This window comes from Dermacentor silvarum, chromosome 2 (genome assembly GCF_013339745.2).
Source record: "Dermacentor silvarum isolate Dsil-2018 chromosome 2, BIME_Dsil_1.4, whole genome shotgun sequence".
Lineage (NCBI taxonomy): Eukaryota > Metazoa > Arthropoda > Arachnida > Ixodida > Ixodidae > Dermacentor > Dermacentor silvarum.
The window spans coordinates 169,635,606-169,661,676 of record NC_051155.1 but is presented as its reverse complement, the minus strand read 5'-3'; the positions used below and the strand labels follow the sequence as shown (position 1 = coordinate 169,661,676).

The 26,071-nt window shown below is 45.3% G+C and overlaps 1 protein-coding gene across 1 annotated transcript in view; it reads left to right on the top strand.

Annotated features, from left to right (window-relative positions):
* LOC119442093 (UPF0764 protein C16orf89 homolog) overlaps nucleotides 1–25,627 on the top strand; it is an 84,934-nt gene extending 59,307 nt beyond the window's left edge. The window contains exons 2-7 of the mRNA XM_049662965.1: nucleotides 14,636–14,692; nucleotides 18,112–18,270; nucleotides 19,563–19,710; nucleotides 22,710–22,821; nucleotides 25,126–25,285; nucleotides 25,602–25,627. Of these exons, the coding sequence (XP_049518922.1) occupies nucleotides 14,636–14,692; nucleotides 18,112–18,270; nucleotides 19,563–19,710; nucleotides 22,710–22,821; nucleotides 25,126–25,285; nucleotides 25,602–25,627 (662 nt within the window). The remainder of the gene's footprint in view (nucleotides 1–14,635; nucleotides 14,693–18,111; nucleotides 18,271–19,562; nucleotides 19,711–22,709; nucleotides 22,822–25,125; nucleotides 25,286–25,601) is intronic.
* The last annotated feature ends 444 nt before the right edge of the window (nucleotides 25,628–26,071 follow it).

Here is a 26,071-nt window from a genome sequence, read left to right as displayed (position 1 = left end):
GGAAAGAATTTTGGCCCCATACTATGGAGGTCCATACAAAATGGAACTATATATATAATCTATTCTATTTCATATATAGTACTGGGTTTTTTACAGCGTAAGCTGTTGTGGGCGTATTCCAGTAGCCGTTTCGGTTGGCGATGTTGTCCGCCGCCGCCGCCGGTGCCTGTCGCCGCTATCGCCAGGCTCCTATTCACTATGGGGTATTGGTCAAGAAATGGATTGGAGTGTCTTGATAAAGAAAAAGAAGATAAAAGAGGTATAAAATATGCTAGAATGAAAAGCATGTTTGGTATGCCCGATTAAATCAAGCAGGCTAGGTGACTGTCACCGGCCCGTTTCAAAGGGGATGCCAATAAATCATTATAATCGTCAGTATCATCATCAACAGCATCGTATCGTGCCACGGGTCAAGAGATGTGACGTGTGCGATGCGCAGTCAGCCATGTTCTGAGGCAACAACAACAGCAATACCTGTGTTTACTCTTCGGTACATACTTCGGTACAATACCTGTGTGTACTCTTCGGACGGCAGCTTGCGCCGTGGGGAGTGACGTCTCTTAGCCTTTCGTATATAAAAGAACCAGCCTAGAAAGGTATTTCATTGTTTTTGCAGCACCGCTATGGGTACGCAACGCGTACTTAGGACTCTCGAGGAGCAGCGTGAATACGAGTAGAGGCAGAGGGAAAAAGAAACGGGAATACGACAAACGGCGGCGTGTTGCCAAAATTAGCATTACTCCCATTACTACCATTACTCTAAATTATCATTACTACTATTACTCTAAAGCAATAAAGCATTGCATATGCCCCTCTAAGCAGTTGTAGTGGTGGTTTTCAACAGCTTCGCTGAGGGCCGGGATGGCGACTCAATTTTTTAAATTTACAAATGCCGCGGGCGATAATTGATGAATGAATAATAACCTGATGGTTCTTACAAAACGGGAGTATAATTTACATATTGCGATATCAATGCCATAAAAGACAGAACCGCTGAAGCAAAACACAAATTACGCTCCAAAAATAGTATTCTGGACGAAACTGCACAACAAAAATGTTGCAACTTCACAACACAGTCGTTACTGCCACAAACGTTTTCAGGAAAATTTTCGAAGGCCTGATAATTCGTAAGTATATTCTCAAGGCTCCTGCGAAACGAATCCATCCTGTTTTATCTTTTATTGTAGAGACTACGAACATGGTGGTACATTAAAAAAAAGGATTTTACAGCATAAAATTATGCTATCTCGTATAACATACAGTATATTTGTCTTGTGCAACAGAGCTAAAGCGTATGCGTGCTTTTCTGTCAATTTGGATTTCGCAAAATTACTGAGAAACGGGTTAACCAACACAGCGATTGGAGGAGTCATAGCCAGATACGCATCCACTGTTACACTAGAAATACATATTTATCTGGCAACTAGCCCGGTCTGATACCGTGCTGCAATTGATCTGGCGGGGGTTCGCCCCTCGTTTACTCCCGTTTTAATGCTAGGCTTCAGTCACGCGTTCAAGTCAGCAGTATTTAGGACAGAACAAGAGCGTGACGAGAAAAAATAACGTTTTACCGTACAGCCGTGGTTCGGCTTAGAACCCGGTTCATTCGCTCATTTCTGCATAATTTGGGATGACAATTCGCAAGAGAATGCGGGAAATGATATTCTTGATATAAGTCGACACACTTATTACAGACCGCATGGGGGAGCTCGAAGTAGACACTTGTGATGGTCGACACTTCTGAACGTGGAGGAATTCACTTGATACAGAAGACACCTGCTTTCCTGCTGCTGAAATGTGCTTAGCTGCTGTCGATGTTGCCCTCTGGCATAATACGGCTAACATTTCGTCTCTGAATAATAATGAAAAAGCACATTAATACATTTCCATGTATTACTAAATGAAAACATGCGAAAGAATCGAAGAATAAATGAGGGGACAGGAGCGGTGTATTACTACCGAACAAGCCGTCTATCTCTGAAATGTACGAAACCACGTAGAACTCCTACAAATGTTTTCATTTGTAGCAAGGTGTTTATTTGAGGTTTCTGTCACTTTCGTAATAAACGAAAAATGACAATAATCCGAAAGCAAGACGACGCCCCACCGGTGGGACATTACTACGCAGCCTCCACATAACGCGTGCTTCAGTGACTGTTGAGTTATGCAAATTTGAATATGCAAATATGCGTTTCTGAAGCTGAAAACCATGTTGTGTTTTTTGTTTGAATGGACGGTAAGTCATTGAAGACAAAAAAATTCGATATCTTTCGCACAGTGTATTGCCCATAACGTGAACCGCCTAAGCTTGAGCTCTTACTGTCAAAAGTTGGCGAGTGATATGATTACGATGCACAGAAATTCTTCCGCATATAACTGACGTTCCACCACGTCTCCGGCGTATATGTGCAACATTTCGTGGTACGTACGTGCGGCTTAACTGTCTTGGACCACTACTGGGCAGTACCGAAGAAACATGGATCTTAAATACTTTCTTAGATACTCTTTGGGTATCTTGTATCTGTATCATGATACGTCTGGCAAGACCTGTATCAGTATCTGTATTTCCGATAACTGAAAGAATCTATCGTGTACTTTAAGGTACAAGATACTGCTATCGGAACCGTGCGAAACTAAACATGTTGGCAGTATCCGCTTCTCAAGCTGATACTGCTGCCACTAAGCCACCCGAATAAAACTAAAGGCAGTGACATTATTTTATCTTTCCGCCAGAGCCCTCCAGCGAAGACAGGCGATGAGGTCTGCGCGTCCCTATTGGTGGAGCAGAGTCACGTGGTGGCACTCGCACCGTCTCGACAAAAACAAGCGCGCGAACGTATGCGCGCAGCCTACCTTTTGTTTTCTAGATTCTTTTTTTTTTTTTTTAGTTGCGTCGATGCCATGACACTTCCTCTTAGCCACCGGGCTGTGCTGCGTACGCCAATGCGTGCGGCGTCTTTCGCGTAAATTCCGATGCCGCTATAGTGTCGTTATCGAAGTTTCTGTTACGTGGTCCTCTGCTTTTTGACGTTCTTGTAATTAGAAGGTGACCCTCTAACTGGTAGGCAAGCAGACTAGTGGCTCTCATCAATTACATAAGCAATAAGCAAGAACAGCTGACGTATAAAGAACTTTCATGTTAAGCAGCTAAAGCAACCCCAATAAATTGTTTCGGAATGAAATATTATGCTTTGAGCAACAAAGACAAAAAACTTAATACTAACAGACATTTCTTTCAAACGAAACAAGGTTGGTTGGAGTTGAGAAGTTTCTGAGCAAGCACGTTTGTGCATACGCGTTTGCTGCTGCATTATATAGATCTATAATAAGAAATTTGCGAATGTATCGAAGTATCTTAAGGTACAAACGAAAAGCATCGTATAGGATACAAATAATTGCGGTAGTATCTCGTATCTGTATCTCAAATACTTGTTTCCCGAGTATCTTGTATCGCATCATGATAAAATTGCAAAGTATATTTGCCCAGCCCTGGCCTTGGACCAATGCTTTGCTATAACTGCGCAATGGGTACAGTCAGTTTGTCCAAGCGCTACTAGCCGTGCTTCGGCGCAATACACGAGGTTCATGTTGACGAAGGCACTGAATATATGCCCCTGAGAATCTCATCGTTCAATCTGTCGTCGCTGTTATTTTATGCAGTTTTCCCTCCTAAGATCCCGCCGCGGCATCTCAGTGACTGTGACATTGCGCTGCTAAGCACAAGGTAGCGGGTTCAACGCGGGCTGCGGTGGCCAGAAACCGATGGGGACAGAATGCAGAAATGCGCGTGAAGCGTGCATTGGGTACACGTTGAAGAACCTCGGGTGGTCAAACGTCACGTGCGTTCTGCAGGACTCAATAAAGTTTATTCAATCCATCCATCCATCCATCTCACTACGGCGTGTCTCACAATAAGATCGTGGTTGTGGCACGCAAAACTCAGGAATTCAGTTAAAATAACTACCGTGTTTCTCCTTCGGCCACCTTTAGAGGTCGATTTTAAGAAAGGGTATTATTGCGCTAGAGCTTATCTGATGACATCACGGTGCCATCGGTTCTAAAGAGAGCACTAGCGTAACCAGGAGCGGAATCTTATTACGGTTCCGAATGCGACCCAGTTCGCTTCGCCGCTTACGTCACTAAATAGGCCACTCCCAAGCCGGAGGTGGAAGACCCATAAACGAGAGGGTGCCGCCTCTGAAGTGTACGTCATCTTATGACGAGTTAATCGAGGAATTGCGGAATGTTTCTTCTTGCTCAATAAATACGAACTATTACTTAAATATTGTCCTGAAAGTTTTCAAGTATAGTCGCGTGTTGACATATTCCTTTATTGTACATTAGAGAATATATTATTACCATTTGTTTAACAGTTCGTCGCCAGGTGGTAATCCACGCATTAAAAATTGTAGCCACTCGAAAAAAAAAAAGCCACATCACCATCAGTTGTGCGGAAATTTTGAAAGTTGGTTCTTTATTCTATGATTTCGTCGCACAGCCATCGGACGGTTCCCTTTGACAGACGATAATGACGCCGAAACTCATCTGTCAGCTCTGAAAACGCGTCTAGAACCTCCAGTCGTTGACGGGTCCGGGAGAGCAACCCGAGGCAAAGAATGAGGGACGCCGCCATGTTTTCATGCGTATGTAGTCATACCTGAGAGATAACGCGCGAGCGCACACACCGCCCGCCAGTCTCCGAGGTGGCATAGCCCGCGCGCGCGGCCAAGGTCGCAAGCAAGCAGCCAAGCCACAGCAACGGAACCCAAAGCGGACTACGGGTTCGCTTTGAAAATGATTGAGAGATGCGTAACGTGTTCAAAATTTGCGGTACCGCCCCGCTGTCTCTGACGGCCGCTGACGCAACCACAATTCCGACCAATCACGTGAGGGCAAGCGAACCGGGTCGCTTTCGGAACCGTTGTAAGATTCCGCCCCAGGGAAGGAAGGAAGGAAGAAGCCATGTCAAAGAAAGCCGATGTCTTCTGAGCACAAACGTAACGCTAAAGTTGTTTGAGCCGCGCCGTATTAGGGTATGCGACACAAAGCTATAAGCGCGCGCTCCACAAACTTTATTTATTATATCAGCACACAGCAAATGCGTTCCCTTTTACTTCTTACATGCCTCTCAATATCCAACGCCATCACTCTTTTTTTTCTTTTTCTTCCCTTATATTTCGCAAACGTGCTTTCTGAAGCGTTTCAGCTTGAAACGGAATGTATACACTATTGAGAAGCACAGGATGTAGTTATAGGAAGAAGATATAATATAGGATGCGTATACAAAAAACAGTGATGGCTTTGAACGCCAATGATAGCAGCTGAAGCAGGCCCATGAAAAGGAACAGGCAATGTGAGTGCATCGGGACGAATGACACTGCGTCGTCTATGCTTCGGACAATTCGGGAGCCGTAAAAGCCGCGGCTTAGCATCGGCAGCCGAGTAAAGCTCTGATAGGGTGCTTTAGACTTCAAGTCTGCCAAGTAAGACGCTTTGGGATTCATGTTCGGTGAATAAGACGTTTTAAACTTCGTGTACTACAGAAGTGGGACAAGCATAGATACACACTAGGAGTGAATAGAGTGATAGGCTTTCTCCCCGTTTTAAAAGCATGTTATTGAAGGAAAATTCCATTTTTAACGGCCCACTTGTTTGTCTGCGCTCCGAAGAAAAACTCGCGCACTCAACAATCTCGTCATATTGCAATGATCCACTTCATCCTTTATTCAATGTTATTTCGAAGAAGCCCGTCTGTCGCCGCTACATATAACATGCACTGGTAGGAAACGAAATGCGTGTCTCGCTCTTTCTTTCTTTTTTTTCACGTATATGCAAACTGATAGACACAGGAGAATTCTTACATGCTAAGCGTACACGCGACAGTCGTCTCTTGGAAGAAGGCAAACGTGGAGAACAGGAGAACAGGAATAAATCGCAAATTCACCAGAGAATAAGTACGTCGAATCTTCTGTCGGCTTCGTAGGCACGAAAACGAAACGAATTCTCGGCCCCAAAAGCAGCTTTCCCGTGAAGAACTGTAATGCAATCATGCTGAGTTTACGACATTCAAAAGCCTGCATTCTTACATTCCGGGGTATAGAGGCAGCTCTCCAGTAACGTGGCTTTATTGATAGTGCAAGGCTTTTCCGTTAAGTTTACTCAGTGAAGCCAAATATAGTCGGCTTCGGGGATGGCAAGTTGCAACATTCCTTGCCTGAAAGTACTGCTGTCTGCGCAGCGTATTTGTTGCTATACCACATTTGCATTTCAAATGAAAAAAAAATCACTTTCTCGGTCAGTCTGTGTAATGTGATAGAAACTGTAAAAAATCAAAAACCAATTTCTGCAACGCCAATTAATGAACAGATAAGACGCGGTTGATTCCTTCCTTTCTTCTTTCCTTCATTCACTGATTCATTCATTCTTGAAAGTTGTGAAAGCTCTCGTTTAGGCAAGCACACAGCAGCGGCCGGCCAAATAAATTGAGTGCGGTTGTGTGTACGCACAGTTAATTTAGATGTACATGCACATGTTCACTTGAACATAGCTTCAGTTTATTCACTGCGTACAGCTAACAGCTATCAGAACCAATAGTGGTGCACAAACATACGCGTTGTCAGTCACCAGTTCTAGGATATTGCTTCTTTGCTTAAAAAAGCTTTTCCATAGTAACAGTACCTAGCTCCGTCCGTGTCGGTTGTCCAACGCATCCGCCCTCCTCCTCCTCCTCCTCCTCCTCCTCCTCCTCGGGCCTTTGTGTCCCCAATCCTCGTATCTATGCAGAATAGCCTGTAGGTGCCTACATAGACACTGGAAGAATTCTCGGCATTTCGATAGAGATTTTTTTTTCTCTGTATGAAAGCATCAAAATGTTTTCAGTGACAAGGTGCTGGGACTGAGGCTTCAAACTCAAGTTCTGCGCATGCAGCAATGCATGCCACAAGGCCAGTTTCGTATAGGCTACGTTTCTTCGTCTCAGGATGGCTTACTGTCTTCGATACATAAAACCATAGCATTCCAGACATGCTTTCGAGTGGTCTTACTTGACGAAAAAAATATTTACAAAAAACAGATGTCGGCTACTTTTTGGGGGGTTTCTGGGTTTTATTCTGGGGTTTTACATGTCAAAACTATGGTATGATTTGGAGGCATGCCGCAGGGGGGGGGGGGGGGGGGGAGGGGGGGGCACTGTGAAATAATTTCAACCCCCTGCAAATCTTTAACGTGCACCTAAATGAAAGTAAACAAGTGTTTCTGCACTTTGCCTCCATATGAATGGGGCCGCCACGACCGAGGTTGAACTCAAGACTTCGAGCTCTGTAGCGCAACGTCCTTTCAATGAGCTACAATGATGGGCAGTAAGCTAATACTTACAGTTCTTGTAAGGCGATCCAAGTTATAGGATCCGTTATTCTGCAGCCAGGTGAAAAAACAAAACCCTTAAGTTCAATAAGCGAGAAAGTTCTTTATGCGTTTTCCGTTATGGCGTTTTGGTGACTTCATGCATAAATCGGACTTCATTTTTCTTAGCTTGTGTACGCAGCAATGAAACGTCGGTGGAAACACATGTCTATTTCGAGGTTTTGGTATACCATGCACTATAGACAGTTTCTTACGCAACAATGCCATATTACAATTGTCTGGAAACATAGCTGCGTACACAACATCATTTTGATGCCTGTTGAAGTAGAAAGAGCTGTAACTAGCTTTCCTCAGCATTGTGCAGCTTAAAGAACGCGTTTAGAGGTCCATGCGACCGGTAAGCCTTGCTTAAGTGACCAGGTGAGGATGAAAGTTGAATACTGCATAGCGAGAGTAGGGGCACGAATTTTCGACTAGGTAATGATGCTGCGCAAGTTTAAAGCACTTGTATAACAAACTAAGTTCAGTGTTGTAACCTCGCTGTCGTGTGCAAAAGATGTAGACTGCGGTGTAGCAAAAGATGCGTATTCCGCTTCTTTGAAGCACATGTATTTGTTATTTTGTGTGAAATACTGTTTACAGCTGTTAAGTACATTGGCGTACATTGACACACAACACACTCACACACGCGCACACACACACACACACACACACACAAACACACACACACACGCACACACACACACGCACGCACACGCACACACACACACACACACACACACACACACACACACACACACACACACACACACGCACACACACACACACACACACACACACACACACACACACAAACACGTCACACGATGCTGTGCATAAACATAAATAAGCTTTAGAAATTCCCCCGGAACGCTCGAGAACGTTCTTTGAGGGAACTGTCAATGCAAAAAGAAACAGTCCTCCGAATTGAGGCGCTCCTTTCGCAACAAATTAGACACTAATGCTGGAGGTCACCTTTGAGCGTCTTTTCTTTCCGTGACTGTCTTCCTGATTAATTTGAACTACATTCAGGGTGTCGGAACGAAATGTTTTTCGTTCTGCTTTTTTGTTTCGTTCTACTGAAACAAGTTCCGTTCCAGTTCTGCTCCGGAACGGAACTGCTCTGAACGGTTCTGCTCCGGAACGAAAAAACAAATTCCCTAATGCTTCATAACAGTTTTGGTTCGCATGCAATAATTTTCGAAGCGAAGGAACAATAAAAACAGTATTTATTTTTCTTAATAAGACCATGCTCAGTGCCTTGAGTCATGGCACTGGAAATGATCTCAGAAGCAGCACGTCATCGCGTGTACTCGCCTAAATGCGAGACCGCTGTTCCGAAAAAAAACATAAAGAACATAAACGAACCATAAAACTTCGGTGACAAAGCATTGCACCCCTAGAAAACGAAACGATAAACTCTTCAGCGCGCAAGCCCTAGGTTTTGCTAAGATGATTATCTGCTAGTGCACCAAGCGGCATGCTTAAATTAGTGGAGCGCTCGATCGGCTATCACTCGCACTATCCCTGCCTGAGATACGCGCTTATATGCGGACCCCTGAGATATGCGCTAATGCTAACCTTGCCTGACGTCGGTTGTTTCGGATTGCCGGCTTTCCCGTTGAACCGAAAACCAATAAAAAATATTTAGATTTCACTCTTAAACAATATAATGAATAACTTTTTGGTTACGTTTTCGTTCCGGTCAAAAAAATCGTTTTTTTTTTTCGTTTCAGCAGCCAAGCCAAGGTAGATATACCTGGTAGCGAAGCTTCCATAGAAGCCCATACGTTCAAAACATGGTTGCTTACCGGCGGTTCATGGGGCTTAGCGCCATCTGTGTGAGGAGGGAACACTTCCGGCGGAAAAAAAATAATTTGACGTCATATCCGTCAAAAAGAGAAGTGACGTCATTTTGTTCTCATAGGCGCGAAATTTGTTTTCGGAGGCCTGCCAGTAGAGCTGTATATTCAAATGCACCGCCATTCGACTTCATGGGCGTTCCGAGCTTTCAGTGCGAAAATCGATGTCGGAAAAGATCAGCCGTACGGGTGTCGAAATCGCATCGCTGCACAGAACATACTTTCTTTGGAGGCCGACGAACACTGTGGGCGTAGATTGCGTAGAGTGCTCGTCCTTTCGTCGGATGCCAAGCCCGTCGCCCAGCGCTGTTGCACGAAAACAACTAAAGTAAACAAGTATCTGACGGTCGCAACTCACTACTTTTGACTGCACAGGTTAAGAAACAATAAAACTACCCGCGTCACCTAATTCAGACAAACGTCGACATGCAAAACAACACAACATGTGGGGGGGGGGGGGGGGGGGGGGGGGTATTGTAACAGGTGAACTTTACGGGCGCGCCTTTCCACGTACTCCAAGAGTTGCATGGTATTGCAAGTGATAGCGGCGTCAACGGCCGCCGCTATTCATTCATTCATTCATTCATTCATTCATTCATTCATTCATTCATTCATTCATTCTTTATTCTATCGATGGGCACTCTCACGGTGGGCCTTGAAAAAAGGTATGTATTGATAATCATCTAGTAAAATACAGTTGTACCTTTTCTCGCCATGCATATATAAAATTAATTAGAAATTTTATTTTCATTGAATGAATCTAACTGCGTCTCGCTTTAATTTAAAAACGCTTTTTTTTCTTTCCCAGTGTTTATTCCCTCCAAACATAGTCGCGCTTCAATCGCTGCTCCCATAACCACCCTTGCTGATATCGGTGACAATTGGTTCTGAACCGCTTTTCGCCCGCAGCTTCGCGACCTATGTGGATCGACCTTGGCCAAGCTGTTTAAGCTGTCCTTAACTCCGTTAGTCGTCCGCGAAAAACTGCGCCGAACTATGATGTCACCTCGCGTTGCCTAGTAACCGCCGGCGCAGGTGCGTGCTCACTTCGCCCGACACAAACACGGCACCGCCGAGCTCTCGCCAGCTGCGCGCTACTGCGCATGCGCCGTGAGGTTATCCTGGCGCGTCTACGCTCGCCGCCCGTACACTGTGCATAGCTTTCGCCCCACTTCCCCTACGACTTCGCCACCAGCTGCGCACTACTGCGCATGCGCCGCAAGTCAGATGTGACGTCACGGCCAACTGTGCATGCGCTCCTTCGTTCCGTATGAAAGCCGATGCGCAGCGGCGGCGCGCCAGAGCTAGACATGGGGAGACCAAGGAAGGTTCACACTTCTGACCAGGAAGCTGCTAAAGGCCGATCCATACGACGGACCAAATCGCTCTTTTGGACCGCCGTCCGCGCATCACGTGATACGACGTCAACAGTTCGTGCGGAGCGCCGTTGGTCCGCGCAAGACCGCAGTCCTCGCGGTCCAACAATTTGGCGAGGCATTTCCCTCTTCAGTTTTGGCGGTGAACCGCATGTTGTCAACGAATGTTGTCTGGCAACACAGTGCCTTTAGACAAATCCAATCTAGTTTTCGGCTCAGCCTAAGCTAGCAAAAGCTCAGCAAAAGACTCCAATGCGCGATACATGCGCGGCGCGGGCGCGAGGGGTTGGCATGGGTTCGCGACTTGTTGAGTCGAGAGCACTGTGGCCAAGAGCGTAGCTGGTTGGTCCGCTCTGTCGTCTACTATGGTGGTCCGTTTTGTGGATGCATGCCCTGCGCCGGACCGGACCGCGGCGGACCGTGACGTCGCATCACTTGACCCATCGGCCCGTGGACTTGGTCCGTCGTGTGCATCGGCCTTTACCAAGAATCGCAGCGCGCTGCTAAGCGAGACTGCCAGTGATTGGACACAGCACGGTTAGCCGAAGAAGTCGCTGCAAAACAATGACGGCGAGCCGGAGACTCCGAGTACGTCCAGCAAGAGAATGCTAGGGAACAGGAGAGAAAGCGTCGGCTCTGAGAAGATCCCGACGCGAGAGAAGCCGACAACGAACGATACCGATCAGCTCCGCTGTGTCTTTAGCCTTGCCCCACAAGTGCAAGCTACCCCGAATTTTTATCGTTTTTTTTTTTCGTTCCGTTCCGACACACTGGAATTATTTAGTCCAAGTTTGCTCCCAATGTTTACAGTTAAAAACTACTGCTTAGACGTCTGCAGCCAGCATTCATAAAACATCCGCCTGGCTCGTGAAGCGGAGATGCCAGTGTTCCGGTGGTTTGTAATACAAGCTGAATTTTTATGTCCTGAAAGAATTGCGTAAAAAGCTGAAGGAGCAGGCAGGCGGGTAGGAGTGAGCAAGTAAGCATAGATGCCCGTTTTACGCAGAAACTGCAACACTGGGGTAAGACAGAGATTGGAATCAACTATATCTCAGTGCCACATATTGCGGCGAAGAGTACGAAAAGACCAAGATTCTAAAGAAAAAAAATGAAAAAAGAAAGCTTGAGAAAGAAAACGTGCACAGAACAGAGGAGTGTAGAAACACGAGCAGCGTTTGTAGAAAAGCAAGATGAGCGCATCGATTAGTATAAAGGACGATTTTGTTTCAATAAAGGAAGTGTTTGAGATTACGTTATCGACGGTTGAGGAAGCCGAACTGCCAGCTAGAATTTAAGGAAATTACTTGTGCTTGGTAGCCGTTAGGGAGCCTGTTTGAGCTTCGCCACATTACGCCCAGTAATGATCACTCAGAGCGGAGACCAAGTGCATCATGTTCAAACGAAAACTCGTGCCAGAAAGTATTAAAACGTCGAGGTTATCATGTCGCCTGAGTTTCCAAGCGACATGATGTCGGACTGAAATGCATGTAAGCATAGAAGCCCACTTCAGGTAGATATACTGCAACAGCGACTTATGTAAAATGTGTTGTCCGCGTGCCACCGTCCATAGCCTTCAGCTTGGTCTCTTCTTAACTTCACACCACTAAGTTTTTCCTTTCTTCGATAGCTACTATATATGTTCGTGGGAGCGGAGCCTGATTCGAGTAGTTCGTTTACACTCACAGGCACTACCACATGTATGCATTGGAAAACAGGCAGGCCAAAGAGGCAGGAAAAACTCCTTTTTTTTACCTTTATTACTTCATTCCGTTCTTTATTTTTCCTTTTCGCCCACCCGCATAAAGCCACCAAGCATCACGCTCTGCACTAGCCACTCTTATTCACAGCTCACAGCGTTCTACCACAATGCTGCGTAGTTAGGGAGCGTTCACGTTTAAGACAGACATCTGCTGACTGGTAGCAGCAGTAAATAGCTAAGGTGGGCTCACTGCAACCATAACAAATCAAGCGAGCAATGGCAGGCGCGTCTCTGGACATGGCAGTCACGCCTTTGTTTTCACGGATGCCGAAAACTTCTTTCTCTTATAAGCAGCTCGCCGGCTTTGCCGGGAAACGACAGTCGGATCGTTATGTCGAAAGAATCCAAAGGAAAACAATGCTCAGCTCTTGCACGGTCCGTTCACTGTGTTGTCAGCCAGAGGGAAAAAGTGGGAAACGAGAGGAAACCAGCAGGACCTGTAGTCGACAGGTCGAAGAAGTCGCGAAAACTTCGTTTGCGTTAGGCGAGCAAGACTGGGTAAATACGGAAAATGCATACGGAAGACACTGAGAAGCGACTACCTCGACAACAATGTGCGAAGCGACTTGACTTATTGTATCAGTACAATTGTTTTCTTTGTGTTTATTTTATTCATTTAGGAGAGAAGCGTCATCTATCGCGTGCAGTCAATCGGGAAATAGGGAAACAGTCAGTCGGGAAATTTGGCCGAGAGATAAAGAACCAAATCGTATTCGAAACGCCGAACATTTATCGAATTGTTATTGAATGATCAGCATCGACGTGCAAGCAGGCCAAAAAAGAAACGCTAAAACAGCAAGGGGTTAATTTTTCTCCTCCATCCTTAGACTACCCCTTATGTATACACACCTAGCCCATGTTTAAATACCACTGTGGGCACCGTATTGGTCTCGGGGCGAAGATTACTGCTTAATGCTTATGTAACCGATGTTCATGTGCCCCCAATCTGATATTATTATCATAGAGTTAGGTGCTTCGTTTATCTATCACATTCTATGAACGAGCTTTTTGTTCACTGTACTATCAGTGGTACTTCGGTACTCTCGCTCCGCTCGTAAAGCGGCTATTTTGTTGAACATTTTCGTTAATTTTATTGCATGACTATTATTTAAGAAATGGGGACAAAACAGCATCTTGAATAGTGAAGTGACTGCGGTATAGGAGGTTACTTCAGCGCATAGCGTTCTGATATTATTTTATTGTTGCTTGAAATTTAATGAATCTCTCAAGCAAAATTTTACGGAACTTGAGGAATTATTATTATCATCGTCATCATCATCACCATCCTGAATAAGCCCTAAAATCTTTGACTAAATGAACCTCTTTCTTGTACCTAGCCAAATAGCGTGAGGTGGACGCTGACCGGCTGTGTAACTATAAATAACTGTACCAATTCTAACGTGCGCCAGTATCATGTCCAGCAGGTTATTCTTGGGCAGTTAATAAAATTCATTGATTTATTTAGAGAGTGATTATTATTATTATTACTACAAATCATGTCAACTTATATAATTCCTACGCACATAGACACATAAGAAGAATCAGGCTGAAAATTGCATTCTGAAAGGGACACCACGCCCACCCGTTTCAAGAGGAGAGAAAGAAAGGGAAAGAGAAAGAGGAAGGCACACCACCGCATGTCACGTTATGGTACTAAGTATGAACACTACAGACGAGAGGCGAGTCCCATGGTTGACAATAATTATAGCACAGCTTTGTGAGCCTGGTATCGAGTTGAAGCTCGACCGAGAGCGAAGGGGACTGACGCCTATGACGTCGATGCTTTTTAAGTGCTCAACGCGAGCACTAGAGAGACCTCGACCAGTTGCTCCACGAGAACTATACGAAGCGAGCCCACAGCTCAGCAGCACTCATGGTCCTAGTAGCCTTGCATGTTTCCTGTAACAGGGGCTGTATACGTACACATCGCGTTGAACTAGGGCACCATGTTTACCATACGCACCTAATTGCTCCTGCAGCCTGGTGCAGTGTTCTTGAGCGTGAAGAGTTGTGTAAATAGTGTTTCTGGTTCGTCTCCTAATCTAATGAGTGCTGTCTTCCTTGAAGACTCGAATTTTTTTATAATATTAAAGTCTAATAATATTATTAGAACATTTATTATTAGAACATTAGAAGAAACTCTATTGAGGACCTGTACAAAATATTGACAAGCAGAGAGGCAATAAGTGTGGCCCTAAATCTGAGACGCACCCTAACTAAGTTTCTCTCACTTTCAGATCAGCTTCGTCTAGAAGTGCGCCGCTTTCAACCTGCACTGGAGTCTGCATTAAAAGGTAGGTACTCGGAAAAACAATCTTCTATCAAAATATCTTAAGATGCAAAATAAAGCAAATGTTGCAAAGCGTAGATTATTAAAGACTCTTTATAGACCATTCATTGAGCATGCTCAAACAGGCGTCGAAAAGTGAAATTTCTAGTCCTTATTAAAAATATTGGCGCGCGGGCCTTTGTCACGCCATTCCTTGCGTCCACATGAGCTGCAAATGTTCTTCTAAATATACGCTCGTACATCTATATGCACGTGTCTGCGACATTTAATATTCGCTGGAGCGAAGCGTTCATGCTATTATTCCGATAGCAATTATATAGGCACTCCAGGTGCATTTCTGGCGTCGTCATCGGCGTCGCCGTGGTGCTCCGTATAAAGTCCAAGGGCGACAACATCGTCACCGCGCGCCGTATGCTGTATGTGCGAGTGAAAGCGTGCGGCAGTGAGATGACGATGGCGGCTCAACCTTGCGCGCGCGAGGGAGGAAAGCGGGGAGGAAGCGCGCGTCTTACGTCGCGCGCAAGGCACCGGGGGAGGAGAAGAGGGGCAGGGGGCGTTCTACTCTGGTGGCTGCAGCGTATGGCGCGGCTGAGTGCGGCCGCACGGGCCCTATCTCTAAAGCTATCTGCGATGTGGACACAGTGCGCCGAGTGCTGGTAGCTTCTGGTGCGCTGTGTTCTCGCCGCTTAGTTCGCGTTGAAGCGAGAGGCATCCCGAAGGTCAATTCGGTCGCTGCTGCTGCAGCGCTTTCTCACTCCAGCGTTTTGACAGCAACTGTGTGCATTCACCGAGCGAATTGCGTTCATGTTGGCTTGTGCGCGCCTGACACCATGCTCGTTAATTTAGTTAGTAAGCGAATGTTTACAAATTTATACGGCCGATAAAGCTATTATTCTTACTTTGTATAGCTGTCTACTAATTTTCTATCGCAGTCGATGCTTTGCCTTTCGGGCGAAACAGACATTTTTTTAAAGCCGTGCAGGGGATTTGCGTGTTCTTCTTTCACTTAATTTGCATTAGCTGTGATGAGAATTGGGAACTCTCATTGTCGCGGCGAAAACAATTTTTTTTCCGGTGCCTGTTATCTGATAAGAGACGTTACAATAGCTTGTCCCGTGTTATGCGTTTCTGCCAAACACTCAATGGCTCACACGAGCGTCGACGTTTAATAACGGGAGTATTACATACGGAAAGCAATTAACCGCTGGTGTGATGAAAATTACCAGACGAGATCAGGTTTCCCCTTTGGCTGCGAAGGTTTTACCTCAAAGAAACCTAACACGCTTAATCATCTCGTGGATCATCGCACCAAGCCAGCATTAGCTTGATAACGAATGGTCCCGTTACTTCCTGTTTGACGTTGCTGTGGTGCTTCTGTTCTGCTCGGTACATCACGCAAACGAGTTGTAACATGGATCGATGTGAGGGCGAAATCAGGAACCGAGTGTAGGGTTTCCCCAATTTGTCCGAGTTTTTTTTTTTTTTTTGAACTGATAGAGAACGTCGTCGAAGTATCAACGAGGGAGCAACATTGTTTTCTCCGTGTTTGCTCTGTTTATATGTTTAACGGTTTAAATTTTTCATGCCCGTATTTCTTAATCGGGAAAGCGTTAGACGAGATGGTGACGGTTTGTTATTTCTTTTTTTTTTCATATTCCGCTCGGACGGTAAATTGGACATTTTAAATTACACGATTTTTTTGCTTGTTTGTATTGCGATGGCGCAAAAACACTGTAACGGTACTATTTATTTATTATATTATTTATTTATGCGTTACAGAACAACATGTTGCACTGTCTGTTTTTTCGATCTCGAAAGTTTCATATTTCAAATGAGATTGAGAATAGCTATAGTAGCAAGTATTAATGGTTCTCATATAATGTCCACTACGGGAGAACTACTACTTCCGACAAAGATGTTCTAGAGCGAATGACATGGGCGCGGGAAAGTGACAGGGAGTTATGATTATTAGTTTAGCGTTGTAAGCTAAACTCCGCAGACGTTCATATATCAGTGAAATCACAATTATTTTCTACGTGTAGCAAGTGACAACGAACACAAAATAAACTTAACGCCTTGCGTGTCTTTTGTGTGAGCCATATTCTCATCAGAAAGTAGCCCACAGGCATGTCATTCTAACGTGCAGAAGATAATAAGTTTTCGGTGCAGATATCAGATAACGCTCTCCGTAAAACGCACGTACATACGACAAACGTTGTTTTTACTGTCCCGATCACCCGATGCCAGTTCCATTAGCACTGGGTAGTATAGAATTCAGTTCCGTTTCGTCGTTTCTAACCGACGTGTTGGCTCAGGGCTATGACGTTCTGTTGTTGAGATTGCAGGTTCAATTCTTACCGCATTCCGAGACGGTGGAATGCGGAATGATCGTGTATTGTCAAAAAGAAAAAAAAAGAAAACGCCCTAGTAGTCCGCTATTTCGACCACACCACGCCCACTTTTCTACATACGAAAGCCAGCGGCCACTATATCGGCGCTATTCTTTAGCAACGCGAGAAAAGTTCAGAAAAACGCGTGGTCGCATACGCAAGTCGCAGGTTGACAGTGCCAAAAGCAAGCTATACGTTTACCGCGCAAGAGTGCCTCGCCGCTGTTTGGTCTGTCCAAAAAGTTCACCCTTATCTGCAGAGCCGCTGCTTCAATTCAAGCCGCATACTCGTACATCCACAGTGGCGTCCTCGGAACCCATGTCTTTTGTTTTACGTTTAGCCTAATCAATGAATTGTTCCATGTTTCTGCATCCCTGCCATCTTTATCATTCAGTTTTTAATAATCCCACTCCACGACTTTCTTTGACTGTGTTCACTAATACCGGCTTAAATAAAAGAGAGAGAGAGAAAAGGGCGGGGGGGGGGGGGGAGCAAGCGTGCTTGCAAGCGATCACTCGATGTGCCTTTCTTGCGGGCGATGCTTGCATCGTTAAACCCACATATATCGTGTGAGCTCCACGTATAAGGTGACAACACAAGGTATCCACCAGTAGCACCTAGGGGCGGGGATGCCTTGTTTGCCGCTGGCTCCCATTTTGTTATGTTTTTGTTTTTTCATGAACACACCCCAGTAGCGCACCAAGGATCTCTGCCAGAGGGGGGGGTGTTGACAGTTTGCCAATACCATCTAAACAGCACTAATTTCAATTTCTTCACGGGAAATTGTCAAAAAATGCGCTTTTTGTAATTGTGCAGACGATTGCGCGTCTTACATCTTAGTTGCCGTATTCAAATGCGCAAGCAAAGAAAAGGGGTTAAACAAAAGGGGGGGTTAAGTCGGCCTCAGAGGGGGGTTACAACCCCCAAAACACCCCCTCCCCCCCGCCCCTTTGGTGCGACACTGGCACAACCATATATTGTTGCTAAGTAATTTAAAGCGCTTAGTACGGTGAACGTTGTATATCCCCCGCAGCGCGCCAGTCATGGACGCACTCAAAGGACGCGCAGCCCAGCCTGGCGAAGGCCGCCGCCGCGCTCAATCGCACTCGAGAGCTGTTCAAGCTGGCCTTGGACATCTACCAGAGAGGTGCCCCTTTGTTCCTGGACACCCTCACCATGGAATCCGCCGAAGGTGAGGCCCAAGCATACGTGAGTCTTCAGGTGACAAAACAGACAATAAGCACGTATTTTTCGGCAAGTGGTTAATTTACTACCCTTTTGTCTGCTGTGGTTTTCAATGTTTGCCAACTTGCCAAAGAAATTGACGATGTCGTTTTGCGTAAATACGATGCGAAAGCTGTGCTCTACCAAATTTCACTTGGTTTAGACTGTGAGGGTGGTGGTGTCTACGCAAATATTTCGGAGCCCTCACCAGGCAGTATTGTAGCGCACGAGCGCACTGTAAACATCGCCAAGTTGTTCGTGGTAAGCTTGGTACGTGCTAAAGTGAAACACAACAATATGACAGTTTCCGATGTGAAAGCCTGCTGCTGTCACCTGGGCGTGTTTAGAGCAGTACAAATTGCTAACTTTTGCTGATTGCTTCTTAAAAAATTTGTCGCAGTTTCAAGCGAAAGGTGAAGCACCAATTGCGATAGCAAATTAGAAGAGAGCTATACGGAGTAAGGATAGTAGTCTTACCAGCTGTATAAACTTGGACATGCCGCAGCACCAGCAACGCGCAGAACTGTTGTCGACGCCGTCGGCGTTTTGCCCGCGTTCGCACCGAACGCGCGAGGCGTTTTTATATAAATATGTATTTGGTGCCGCAGCTAAACGTCGCCTCTCCTCCCTCCCTCCCGTCCCCCCACAACCTTTCACGCGACGGAAAAAGTTGCGTTTGCTCTCTATATATGGAAAGGAGGAAAGAGACGCTTAATTCTTCAGCCCTTCAGGGCGCACGGCGCAGAACGCGCGTTTGCTCTCCGACGTGCGTTCGCTCCCCGTGAAAGCGCGCGTGCCTCGCTCCCTTTCATTCGCACATACATCGTCCGGAGCGCGGCGACGATTTCATCGCTGTTGACGACATACGGAACCTCACGGCGACGGCGACGACGACGGCGACGCCGACGGCAGAAATATGCTTTGGAGTGTCCATATAATTGCTATCGCAATAATACCTTTTCTGTAGTACTCTACGATCATTAATTAACAGGGTTTAATCCACTCTGAACATCTTCTGCAACACTTCTACGCGAGGGGTTGTCCACGTGTTTCTAAAAATAAGTGTTCAAAAATGGCAACAATATTTTAGTCGCTCATCAACCAAATGGTTATTTGACATATGTCTTATTGTCACTTTCTAAATATTGTGGTGTTTTTCAGATTATGTCGTCTAAATACTGTCAAATGCCAACCCAGATTACAAGATTGGCAGCCAATTCAGAACAGTAGATGCAGCTAAGCGCGGCAATTTTATCGCAGCTTTGCTTCCGATCATTCGGCTCGGAAACTGGGCTTTCGATTTCCCGGCATCACGAGTCAGCACTGACTTCATGGAGATGCCACTTGCTTCCAATGGATTTTTGGAGGACTTCTCGGACTTCTGCATCCTGGAGTTATCAACACCACGGTAAGCGCGGTTAGCATTACTTTGACTATAACAGTATTTTAGCTAAAGGCCATCGCAATGAGTCACCTTCTCTAAGAGTAAGCACGTACTTCATTAGCATTCAAGCCCCTTGGCAACTTAAAGTTGAAATGAACGCAGATATCTTTCACTGACAGATATTTGCGAAAAGTGCCCTATCGGTCACCTTTTTTTAGTAATACATATATAAGTTATGCTGACCCGAACATTTATGAAGTGTTTATCATATGGGTGGATGAGCCTGTGCATCCATAATATCTATCCGCCTTCTAAAGACGCCGGGACACTTTAGGTATAATAAACTCACACTGAATTTTCTACCGAAAGTCAGAAGACTTCGAGAAGTACTCTTTTTTTTACACCATAGAAACAGTGACATCATATTTTACCGCACTATATTTACGGCAGTATAGGCGTGCCTGTTGCGGGTTTACCGTCTTGGCAAGCTGCAAACCAGTCTGTTATGTTCGCAGGACAACAGTCACCGTATGTCTCGCTATTTACCACACTGCTTCGAACCATGCAGCAGTTCAAACTTTTAACCTCAAGAGGCATGCTCCTGAACATTGGCAGACTTATTATGCACAACGTTAGGACTATCTACTGTAATCACATGCAGTAAAGATATATATTAGTTTGCCTCTTCAAGAGTAATATTGTAGCACTCTTCAATGAAGCACACTAAACAAACTGGTTTATTGTGGGCGAACTTGTGCCCAGAGACTTAACACTAAAACACATTCACACAATTGATAAGGAGAGTTAACAGGAGCGCGTTCCACAGTCAACCACGTCTGAAGATTGAGCACACGCGCAGCCGCGTTCGCGTGCACGAGAGACACGCGCTGTCTCGCCACGCGCAAGGCGTTGCTGGCGCTCTTCCAACGGCGGTGCGATGAGACGCCTGGAAGGATACATCGCGTGGAGAGATCTCTGCGGCAATATTGCAGCAGGTAGCCAGTTGCCTTCGATCCCTCCGGCCAATCCGTCAGAAAAATCTAGCCCACCTGGAGGTGGCCTACAGCAAACGATTGAGAAGCTGAATCGAGAAGATTTGAAGGATTTGTTTAATATGCAGAAAACTAAAGTAATGCTCTGTAGTCTAGCAAAAGTTAAGAATTCCTGTTTGGCAGTCGCCATGTGCACTACCTTTATCTATGCCAAATAGTCACAGAGAAGCCACACCTTCCAGAGGAAATCTCGAGTCAAAAGAAGGTGGTTTGAGTGCGAATGTTTGGTACTCAGAAGTAACAAGCAGCTGCTTACTGATGTCATTGGAAAGAAAAGTAAATTATCAATGCACTCTGCCAATTACTAAGTTCGTGAAAGTAAACTTGCGGATGACAAATTATTTTGATATGAAGCTAAGAACCATGCAACCAGCAATAGAACAGATAACGATAGTTGTAACATAACATAGAGAGGAAGATGGCATTGTTAATTATAGATCAGACACGGTTAGATTATATTCTAGCTGAGATTAAGAGAGTGAACGGCAATTTGGCAAGTCATGTCCTTCGCAAAGAATTCAACCGGTTGCCTATATATCAGACTAGCAGAACATGCACACAAAAAAAAACGCAATCGAGGACGGCAGAGAATTATATGGATTGATGAAATAAGAAAGCCGTCCCCGGCAGAGGATGAAGTTGCCCGAGTCAAGAGCGAGCTAACGGATATCGATGGGAAAGCGCTTCCTCCTGAGGGGAACAATAAACAGCGTGATGATGATGATGATTATAATGTGCACTTTGCTAAATGCATGACATTTTTTTTTTTTTACATTTTTCCGAATACAATGTGTGATAGGGTTTTTCAGTTTTAAAAACCTGGGGCCGTGTTCCCGAAAGTTTTCTTTCGTAAGAGCTATTTACCACTCGCTGACCGCCTTCGCTAATTATGTGTTCGATATCGCGAGTAGTTGACACCTGCTCTTACGGATAGCTTTAGCGTAAACACTTCCTTGTGAATACAGCCCCGTTTTCGATGACCGCTTGTATTGCGTAATATGTTGGACATAATTGTTGGTCGGCACTTGTTCATTCGAGCTGCTATGACGAATAACTTTTGGGAGCATAGGCTCACCTTAATGTACACCTTATATGTTCAAACGATATACCCATCAACTAGTCGGTTATATACGTCATAAAAGAATTCTTACCATTTATCATTTCACGTGCAGGATATGATATTCAATTGATATTTTTTTCTTTGCGTGTTTGGCGCGTAAGGAGAGGGAGAAGAGTGTCGTTAGGGCGTGGTTTCGCTGGTGCTCTGTTAAGCATGATTATTATTTCAGTTATAGGCAGGAATATCTCACTGATATTAAGGCTTTAGTCTTGATAAACAACATTTGTCACCATTCAGTACAACTCCGAAGGCAAAGAGAAACGCCGGAAAATTTTGCTTCATTTGATGAGGCCGAAATCGAAATACGCTGCGAATTTCACCTCGCCAGCGAGCACATGGACGAGGGACAGAAGCTAGCGAAACTTGCGGCGACTATCTAGTGATAAGTAGGATTCTGGCAACGAGACGTAGGTGCGAGACAGCAGCAAGGATAGAAGAAACTAGTTGGTGCTTAGTTAGGACAATCTAAGGAGAGAAGTCTAATATCAGCACACGCACACATGACACATCGCCTGTGTCCTACTTCTCTCCTTTCGCGTGGTTCGTCTATTCGCGCTGCCTATAGGATGGCTAGAGGCAAACGATTTTCTCCCGCTAGGAATGGTATAATGAAATTGACTGAGGGCAAGTTAAGTACTCCGACCCTGAGAAAGAGGTGGCGATGGCGGTAATGGAGATCAGCACACGTTCACTGCATGCGAGCGCCGTCAGCTGTGGGAACCGGCTGCTGTCGCAGTGTGTTCAGCGCCAGAGAAATCGCTGAAGTCTGCAGATTTATTGTTGGTGTTGTTATTTACCTCATCCTTAAAAGAACACCTTTATTATGCTCTCATTCATAATTTTTTTTTCAGAAAGCCAGAAGAATGCAAAATCAGCTCAAAGTGTTTCGACCTCATGACTGACCCATATACTGACGGGTACTGGTTGACGCACGAAGTATTCTACACACTCATCGCCTACGCCGTAAGTTCTGTAGAGTCTCAAACGTGCTCTTGGGACAAAGGAACTAAACACAGTGGTGCAAACAACCACAAGGGCCTTTATTGCACCTTTGGATTGAATAGAATTCTGGGGTTTTACAAGCCAAAACCACGATTTGATTATTAGGCACACCGTAGTTGGGAACTCCGAAATAATTTTGACGACCAGGGGATCTTTAACGTGCCAACAATGCACGGGACACGGGCGTTTTTGCATTTCGCCCCCATCGATATGCGGCTGCCACGGCCGGGATTTGATCCCGCGACCTCGTGCTTAGCAGCGCCACACCATAGCCGCTAAGCCACCGCGGTGGGTTTATTGCACCTTTCATACACCTGCCAGCCGTACTATTACCCACAGAACACGCCGATGGGCGCGCGACAAATCGAGGAAGTCCGACTCACCGCGACCGGATAGCGAGCGAATATGTTCGCTCCCATGCTGGAAACCAACGCCTAATCGATCGCGTGTATGGTCAAGCGAACGGTGGCGCGTTCGGAAGATCGTATTCATACATTCCCATGCTCCGCTCCAAAGCCTCGCGAGACGGTCTCGCAAATAGCGTGTCGGAGCATGCGCGGAACGTCCGCGCCGCTCGCCGACCCCAAGCCAATGAGGAACAGCTACCTACTCCCTTTTGCACCCGAGTAACCCTACCGTTAGATGGCGCTAGCAGCGCAATAGTCGAGCCACCTCTCGTACTAGTCTGCAACAACACCGACCACCGCCGGCACAAAACCACGCGGCGAAGCCGGATCACAGGAGACGCGAGCCAGGCGGGGAAAACAACATCAGGGGAATATATGACGTAATAGTTCAGCGGAAATCCGCTAGGTCACATCAGGAAAGCGTGAGAGTCAAGCGTCCCCACAGCCCATACATTTGTTCGATTGTGGGGCTGAGCACCAATATTCGGATTTATACTTAGGTAAAATAACGAATATAAGTTACAAAACTTGCCCAAAATTTTTCTGTGCTTTCTTTTCTCAAAGCAAATCACCGTTTAGGCACACAGATGCAGATTGTGTGTTATAGAAGGAAGGACTGGTAAGCGTCAAGCAACTGTAAAATAAACAGGAGCACACTTCGTTTGTAAACTCCTCAATAAACGCACTGCAACTCTTTCGCATGATAATTTGCACTAGCTTGAGAATCTGTCCTCACAAGTTACAGTGCGCAACAATCTTTATCTCCGTACGATAACACATGGAATATCACGAATGTAGTACTCCATCCAGGTAAACTGGCACTATTCCTTGGAGCGTATCATTCTGAAAAAATAAAGTACACCTCGATACCGTATCCTCTTCAATGTAATGGGCCGTGCTTAATCACGCCCACGTTGAATGTTGTGGGGGAGAGTGTTTAATTCGCACTAAACAAGATATTATACAGCAAATTTCTTGCTACAGGGAAATCAGTCAGTCAGTCAGTCAGTCAGTCAACAAACTTTATTAAGGTCCTAAGGAACTACCAAGTCGTACTTGCGGGCCGCTCCCACGTTGGGGCCGGAAGACCATGGTCCTCCCCCCGTTCGCGGGCCCTTTGGACAGCCCTTAGTTGGTCCTGGGATCGCCGCTTTTAAGGGCTTCCTCCTAGTCCTCTTGTTCAATAAAAGAGGCGCTTTGTAACGTAGAACATTGCCAGAGCATGCGTGCTCGTTTCGTTTTACAGAAGCTCACAACTAAGTAAACCTAAATAATCTATACTTGACTACGTAAATACTTGCCATGACCATTGTCGCTCATTCACGCTTTCACTTGACATGAAGTCTCCAGAAGCGTTTCTAGACACCACTCCTGTTCTACTAGGACCCCGTGCTTATTTTTCTGCACCTCTACTTAGTGTGTACATGATACAGTTCTCAAATGATTCCCGAAAAGCTACGGGGCTCACGAAGAAAACTTAAGTTCAATTATTAAGCATGGTATGTGCCCATTCACGCACAATTCTTTCCCTTTTCATTTTTTTTTTCTGTCTTCCACTCTAACATATAGGAGGCTTAGGCAAAAATCTATGTTTTTTTTTTAAGTAAAGTTTCTGTAGCGCGGCGCAGTAAACTGGAAGTTTGTACCGATACCTTGTGCACTTCATTCCACGTGGGAAGCAGAAAACGCTTAACGAGCGATGCAGTAGCGTTCCTTCTTCCTTTAGAAGCTATAAACAGACCAACTTAACTTTACTGTGCCCGGTTTTGTCGCTACTGTGGATTGCGCGAGATTTCCACCCTGTTTGCACGAGCATTCACCGCTGCTGTCCTTTTATTTTATCCAATTTTTTTTTCAGAGCTCTTGTAGACAGCGACTGCAGCAGCTTCTGAGTGAACACAGACAAATGAGTCTCAAAACGTTCCTCCACCAGACGTGCAGCAATATTTACAGGGATGCCATGTTCGAAAGCAAGCAGGGCCTGACGGAATGGTTTCAAGACCTTTTTATGGAACAAGGCAAGTTGCTTCTTGTTCTTTGTTTTCTCACTTATCGAGGAATTAGGCGCCACGTCTTGGCGCCACGTCTTGGCGCCTAACCGAGTCTTGATGGTTGTCACTAAGACATTCTTTTTGTCTATTACTACGTGTGCTTCACGTCTGTTTCACTGCTGCTATACATCGTAATAAACTAGTCTCGGCTTTGAGAGAGATTACGCAGGTAGTTGAGTCTTATGAGTCTTATAATTTAAAATCAAATGTCTATGCCAATTAACAAACAATTTACCTACTTTTTCAGTGGTTATGTCACTTTTTGCGAGCTTTCTTCTTTCAGTATTCTCTCGGCTATTCGTGTCTTGAAGGTGAACGGTGCAACATTTTTTTTAAACTATGCAGGTCTAATAGGCAGTGAAATTAACTCTGCCAAGAGAAAAAGCAATGCAACCTTATACTCGAACACTAAAAGTTCAGGTTCCCTGTGGCACAGATTTGTAGCACTAAATAGCTTCGTTAGAAAATAGAACAGTCGGTCCGCGCGCTGCTTATCTACGCCTATTCAATGCAATCGCAAAGACTTTTCACATATTTAATGGCTAATTGTAGTAGGTTCAGAGAGAAGTAAAGAAAATTATTATGACACCATGCTGCTGCCACGTCCTGTATTGCGCACAGTAAACGAAGAAAACGAATCTTTCGGCGAAACAAGAATACAACTGTTTCATAATGATGGAAGCGGTATTAAATGAATCAAAACTACGGCCATGAAACATGTTTAGGAAATCCTTAACTCCTAACCGTTTCTTA